Here is a 7,276-nt window from a genome sequence, read left to right on the forward strand (position 1 = left end):
TCTGTCGTCATAACGACGGCACAACAAATGAGGGTATATATAAAATTGCATGTACAGTATAATTCCATATCAGTCCACATAAAGACAATGAAGTGGGAAGATATTACAAGGTGTTGTCTCTGGTGCTGGTGCATCGGCACCCAAGATTTGGATGACACAGACACAGAGGAGATATACGGAGGAACAGAACCAATACAGGAGACCGAAAACACCCATGGCCTGAGTGAGTAAATGAGTACAATGGTGACAACTTATTTTGGGGCATATATTGGGGCTTATTTTGTTCTTTTAACACAGCTGAATTTGGTGTTTATTGGTAAAACCAATAAGTGAAAAATAGAAAAAAAAAACTGATAATTTGACAGGTTAATTTTTATGAAGTCAGTGGTGTTGCTATGGCAACATACCAACAAACCCAGGTCCACAAATAGTGATAGTCTCAATATAAATCAAATAATAACGATTCAATTACATTTGTGTCTTTCTTCTTGGCTTTGTATATTTATTGATTAGAAAAATAGATTAGATTTTTTAATGGGTTGTGTATACCGTATTTTCTGGACTATAAAGCGCACCTCAATATAAGCCGCACCTACCAAGTCTTTTTAAATGGAAAATGTTGTATAACCCGCACCGGGCTATATATGTCGCATATATCTACTGCTTATTCATACAGAATATCAATTTGATACCATATTTCATAATTTGCTGACATCAACGTGTTCAGTAGCTATTCATATCAAACAAGCACACATTAACACAATTCAGATGAAAAACATTCACCTGTTAATTTCATGTAATATTTAATTATGGCTTCTTGAAAAAATCTTTTTTGCAGTAGCACCGTTGAATAACAGTGTTCTGGATGAAGCCTGGGAGAAGCTGCGCCACGTTCTCCTGGACGAGATTGAGGTCTCTTTGAACATAAGTGTTCTGGACGATGCCTGGAAGGAGCTGCTCCAGGTTCTCCTGGACGAGACTGATGTCTCGTTGAACACAAGTGCTCTGGACAATGCCTGGAAGGAGCTGCTCCAGGTTCTCCTGGACGAGACTGAGGTCTCGTTGAACACAAGTGTTCTGGACGATGCCTGGAAGGAGCTGCTCCAGGTTCTCCTGGACGAGACTGAGGTCTCGTTGAACACAAGTGCTCTGGACGATGCCTGGAAGGAGCTGCTCCAGGTTCTCCTGGACGAGACTAAGGTCTCGTTGAACACAAGTGCTCTGGACGATGCCTGGAAGGAGCTGCTCCACGTTCTCCTGGATGAGACTGAGGACTCCTACAACCCATCTCTAGGTGAATCTCAAGTTGATAACATATTGTAATTAGCTGATATCAACATGTTCAATAGTTATTTTCATATAATTCAACTCAACTCAACTTTATTTATAGAGCACTGTAAGAACGGCAGCCAAAACAAAGTGCTGTACATAAGAATAGAACATTAGACATAAAACAAATAATAATAAAAAATGGATAAAACAATATTAACTAAAGCGGTAAAAGGAATCAATAGAACAAATCAAAGAATTAAACTAAAGCAGTAAAAACTAAAAATATACAAAGTCTCATGCTGTGTTTAAAGCCAATGAATTAAAGTGGGTTTTAAGACTCGTTTTAAAAATGGGCAGTGAAGGGTCTTGTCTAACATGCAGTGGTAGGTTGTTCCATAATCTAGGAGCAGCAATGGAAAAAGCTCTATCCCCTCTGAGCTTACGCTTTGCGTTACTTTTGGCGTCTCTTGCCACAGGGCATATGGTGTCACATGCATCCCTGTAGGGAAGAGCAGGGCTGCCTTTGTAATTCACCCAATGATAGAAAATATTTATTACAAAAAAAAAAAACTATATGCACTTGAACTTGGGTTAGACCAAGTGCCAAACTAAAGTGGCTAATCTGTGTGGCATCAGCCAGAAACTACTGGCTGAGGTATTCACCCAAGTCAGCTAGATGTCTGGATGTGTAAAAATGTACTGTACATCTCTGTAGATGCATCTCCATGTGGTCGACTGTGTGAGGGTTCGAGTCCTCGCCCCCTGTCCAGGATCAGCCACCAGACACACATCACTGTGGAGCACTTCACCTTTCACAGTGTACTGGGCCAGGGAAGCTATGGCAAGGTAGAGTCTTCCCCTTCACGCTGCTCCCACGTCCTCCACACACACACACTGACTCTGTGTCTCTCTTCACTTCTCCTGACTATTCACTTATCATTTTTACATGTCTGTCCTTTTGCCCTTCTATTGTTAAATACTATCTCCACAAGAATAGACCAAACAAACTCTATTCCATCAAATCTTCATATTTCATGGATGTGTGTGTATGTGTGTTTTATTTTTCTTTCACTCTGGTCTGTTTGTCTATTTTTCTCCCTTGGTCCCTGCTCAGGTTTTTCTGGCTGAACTAAAGGGCAGCAAGGATTTGTTTGCTGTGAAAGCCTTGAGGAAGGACGTGATGAATAATAACGTAGAGTTCACCATGGTGGAGAAGCGGGTGCTAGCTCTGGCATGGGACTGTCCCTTCCTCACCCACCTTTACTCCACCTTTCAGACCGAGGTAGTAAAGAACAAATTAACGGTTACATTATACAGTTGCTCCACCTCTCAGTCAACAGTAATGGGGTGTCCAGCAGGACTCTTTTGTATAGGCAGTAATTAACCACACCAGGCATTGTCACAACTGTTTACTGTACCTTATACTTCATGGAGTCACTGTGGTATTTAGATGATTGTGGAGTCACTAATTCTGCTTGTACTCATACCAAAGTGTTTATGGCATTGTCTGCATGTTAGGAGCACTTGTTCTTTGTCATGGAGTACCTGACCGGAGGTGACCTGATGTTCCACATACGGGAAACAGGAAGCTTTGACCTCTACACAGCCACGTGAGGCAACACACACACACACACACACACACACACACACACACACACACACACACACACACACACACACACACACACACACAATGATGTTTTTTTGTATGTCTTATATAAATATAAACGTAGGTTTGTGTAATTATAGTCCGGTCTGATGGCTCCTGGTTTGTTTCTTTCTTCCAGATTCTATGCAGCTGAAATTGTGTGCGGACTCCAGTTCCTTCATGGAAAGGGCATCATCCACAGGTAACACACAAACAAATCTACATGGACATTCTGTATTTTCACCTTTACTGTTCTTGTCTACTGAACCACATTTTTGCCACATTTTTGTATTTCTCTCCTGCATTAGGGATCTCAAGTTGGACAATGTGATGCTGGATGGAGAAGGTCACATAAAAATTGCGGATTTTGGCATGTGCAAAGAGAATGTTTTTGGAGACAATCTTGGCAAAACATTCTGTGGGACACCATACTACATGGCCCCTGAGGTATGAGATGGCATCAAATGAATTTGACATTGAATGTTCTCACCTGTAGCAATGTCAATGTAATTCAGTATGCCCTGAATGTGAATGTGTGTGCATGTGTGTGTGTGTGTGTGTGTGTGTGTAGATCATTCTGGGTGAGCGGTATTCATTCTCTGTGGATTGGTGGTCATTTGGTGTGCTCCTATATGGGATGCTGATTGGTAAGCCTCCATTCGATGGTGAAGAGATAGATGATATTTTTGATTCCATCATTATGGACATACCTGACTTCCCTGACTGGATCACTCTGGATACCAGAGACATGCTAGAACGAGTAAGCATGCACAAAACCACACCTGATGACACATTAATAATAGTAATAATAATAATAATAATAATAATAATAATAATAATAACAATAATAATAATAATAATAATAATAATACTTCACAACCAAGACATGAATAGACACACTGAGATATTTCTATTATGAATAATATTCTTGCTTTTGGTTTTCTTCCATGAACAAAGCTGTTTGAGCGAGACCCTTCTTATAGACTGGGTGTTGTGCCTAATATCCGAGGTCACTCATTCTTTGAGATCGTCGACTGGTCTGCTCTGGAGAGGAGAGAGATCCAACCCCCTTACGTGCCAGTGGTATGAGCTTTCTTTCCATCTCTTTCCATTTCTTACAGTCATCTCTCATTCCTGTTTTTTTTTACTTTTCATACTGTATGCTCATAGAGCAAATTGGAAAAATACAGATACTGAAAAGCAGCCTCTGTTCATCATGTGATTTGCTTCCATTCTCCTCCAACCACAGAAATCATCCAATGACGGTGGCAACTGCGAGCAGGAGTTATTAAACGACCGCCTGTCCATGTGTGAGAAAGGCTTGATTGGCTTAACGGACCAGAGTGCGTTTGCTGGCTTTTCTTTCGTCAACCAGCACATGGAGCATCTCCTGCAGGGGTGTAAATAAAAAAAATGTAAATGTGCCATATTTTGTCAATTGTGATTTATACACCCCAATCAAAATTTGTCCTCCGCTTTTAACCCATCTGTGCAGTTAGAACACACACACACACACTAGTGATTACTAGGGGGCTGTGGATCACATGTGCCCAGAGCGGTGGGCAGCCCTAGCAGGTGCCCGGGGAGCAGTTGGGGTTAGGTGCCTTGCTCAAGGGCACCTCAGTCATGGCCTCAGGTCTGAGAATTGAACCCACGACCCTCCGGTCACAAGACCAGTTCCCTACCACCAGGCCATGACTGACCTGGACAAGTGATGGACAACCTGCTCCACATCTTAACATGGCAGAAGAAGATACAGTACAAATGTGTGATTAAACTATACAGCCAGTGTTTTTATGTGTCACTGGCTCTCCCTTCTCAAAATAAAACCTGTATTTTGGGCATGGTCTGGGGGTGATTCACAGAGGTGTCAACTGGCCATAACTGCTCCTCCAGGTTATGTATTCCATTTTAGGCAATATTTGATACACCCTTGCCAAATCCATGTAGATCAGGTATCACCAAATGGCGGACCGCGGTCCGGATCCGGACCCGAACACCGTCCTGTCCGGACCCAATCACATTCCTGATTAACTGGATATGGACCCAAATGCCAAAAAAATTTTAACGGGAGACTATATTTTAAACCGGAGAATTTATTTTCAGACGAGTGCTACGTTCACCCCCCCCCCCCCCCCCCCCCCACCCCCGCTCAACAACTTTCGTTCGCCACCGCGGACCCGGACCTAAGGTCTGAGCTATCTGCCAAAAATGGACCGCGGAAAGATTTAATTGATTACCCCTGATGTAGATGTTTTGTTCAAGTAACCATTCATTATTGTAATTCAAAAACATTAGATAATCCCTCATTGATTGTGTCCATGAATCACTGATAACACCTTTAAAGTATGTGGAACGGCAGAGTAAGGGTTAATAACCCAGTTTGCAAAAGAGGTTACTGAAAGTATAGATAAAAAGATATAGATTATGTACAGTTGAAATCGTATTGTGAGTTTGCAGGGGTATATTTAATTTAAGCACATGTGCATATGGTTTCATTTTTGTGTGCATAAAGCTTAGAAAGGAAATAAATACAATGCATTTTAAAAGGTATTGTAACGACTGAGAGCTAAGAGGACACAAATACTGAGGATAGCAGGGTTTAATAGCTGGAGTGTTAAAATAGAGGATACGAGGGTAACGAGGCATACTAATTAAAATACAACTATCACAAATCAAGAACTAACAACCAGACAGGATAACTCAGATAACAAAAGACAGAGAATAAAACAAACACAAGAACTCAGAACAAGGTAGATAAACACAGAACCAGGATTACCACCACAGTGACTTCCAAAGAGGGACTGAAACACAGGGAGTACAAGTACCAAACCAATCAAGACAAACTAGAAACACCTGAGCTGAAAGCAAGGAAGGAGGGACAGACAAGACAAGGTGAACAACAGAAGACCTGGGTGTGTTCGAAATAGACTACTACATACTGGATACTGCATACTGGACTCAGTATATACTGGATACTGCATACTGGTCCTCGTAGTAGTATGCAGTACAGTTTCCAGTATGCGACAAAAGCAAAGCACACTACGGGGTCACGTGAACGTAGCGTTGCATGATGGGATGCAGTACACCACGAAGATAGCTCTGTTCGCGTACTGGAATATTTTGCGGAAGTAGTAGGTCATCCGGGTATGTTTCGCGTACTGGAAATTTTCATTTTGGTCACATACTGCATACGGCATACTGATTTGGGGCTCAATCAGTACGCCAGTAGTATGTAGTAGCAGGGTTGCCAACTTTTGACGTTCGCTTGGAGTGAGATTTTAACCTGGAGCCGGTGGCGAGTGTATTTTGTTGAGCGGGGGGTGGGGGTGGGGGGGGGGGGTGGCGAACGAAAGTTGTTGAGCGGAGGGGGGGGGGGGGGGGGGGGGGGCGAACACAGATTCACAGATGGACACAGATTCAGTGTTATATCGCCGGTGGATGGCGCCAGAGCTAGCGAACTAGTAACGTATTGAATCATATATGTGGATCTGAGGTAAATAAACTGGATATTTTTTTTCGGCGTGAGATATCGGAAGTGTGGCGTGAGAGCGTGTGAAAACGGTCAAATGCGTGTGTCTCACGCTCAATGCGTGAGAGTTGGCAACCCTGTAGTAGGCTATTTCAAACACAGCCATGGACTGGACTTACTGGGGAACGGATCTAAACAAGGTCACACAGAAGACACGGACTGGACTGACAGCAGGAGAGAACACCGACAGGGGTGTGACAGACAGAGGGAAAGCATAGAAACAGGGCGGGATAAACAGACGAGGAGAACACAGGCACATTGAACAGTACTGGAGTGACAGCTAGAGAGGGGGACGTAGCCCTATGTGACATGTATATTAACCATGCATATTTGCACAGGTTAACATTTAAATAAGTGTAAAATCTTTTTGTCTTATACTGTATATGTGTATGGTGTATAGTGGAAAGATATTTGGTATAGGCTCTCTTGGCTTTATGTGTGGTGTATATGTGCACTGTATGAATATTGGTGCATTTAAGCTATTTTTACTACTTGCCAATTAAACACGGGCATATGATCAAATGGTTTATAATACACTGCTTTTTGTTGGATTCTCATATTTAGAGATACATGCTCAGACGCTGCTTTATGGGAAACATTTGTAGGTAGGCCTACAGTCATTTGAAAAAGTTTGGGCACCCCAATTCATCTTAAGGAGATGAGACAGTTTACAGACAGGAGATCCTGAAATTGGCAGATTGGTGCTCAGAAAATAATTTATCTCTGAACACAAAGAGACCAAAGAGATAATCGTCGACTTCAGGAAACACAGCACGAACCTAGACCCTTTATACATCAACCTAGCCCCTTTATACATCAACCTA

The 7,276-nt window shown here is 42.3% G+C and overlaps 1 protein-coding gene across 1 annotated transcript; it reads left to right on the forward strand.

The window, feature by feature from the left end:
* Positions 1 to 84: 84 nt before the first annotated feature.
* LOC143473695 (protein kinase C delta type-like) lies at positions 85 to 4,339 on the forward strand. Its single transcript, XM_076970795.1, has 10 exons — positions 85 to 223; positions 839 to 1,294; positions 1,988 to 2,118; positions 2,387 to 2,554; positions 2,791 to 2,882; positions 3,060 to 3,122; positions 3,229 to 3,367; positions 3,492 to 3,680; positions 3,878 to 4,003; positions 4,170 to 4,339. The coding sequence occupies exons 1-10, from the start codon at positions 88 to 90 to the stop codon at positions 4,326 to 4,328; spliced, it is 1,659 nt and encodes a 552-aa protein (XP_076826910.1). The 5' UTR covers positions 85 to 87; the 3' UTR covers positions 4,329 to 4,339.
* The last annotated feature ends 2,937 nt before the right edge of the window (positions 4,340 to 7,276 follow it).

The sequence above is a fragment of the Brachyhypopomus gauderio genome, chromosome 13 (assembly GCF_052324685.1).
Source record: "Brachyhypopomus gauderio isolate BG-103 chromosome 13, BGAUD_0.2, whole genome shotgun sequence".
NCBI lineage: Eukaryota > Metazoa > Chordata > Actinopteri > Gymnotiformes > Hypopomidae > Brachyhypopomus > Brachyhypopomus gauderio.

What these genes read in the sequence shown, in the direction of transcription:
- LOC143473695 (XM_076970795.1), top strand. Translation starts at nt 88, where the DNA reads ATGAAGTGGGAAGATATTACAAGGTGTTGTCTCTGGTGCTGGTGCATC. An exon ending in CTCCTACAACCCATCTCTAG is followed by an intron (nt 1,295 to 1,987) that starts GTGAATCTCAAG and finishes ACATCTCTGTAG; the next exon opens with ATGCATCTCCATGTGGTCGA. An exon ending in GCCAGGGAAGCTATGGCAAG is followed by an intron (nt 2,119 to 2,386) that starts GTAGAGTCTTCC and finishes GTCCCTGCTCAG; the next exon opens with GTTTTTCTGGCTGAACTAAA.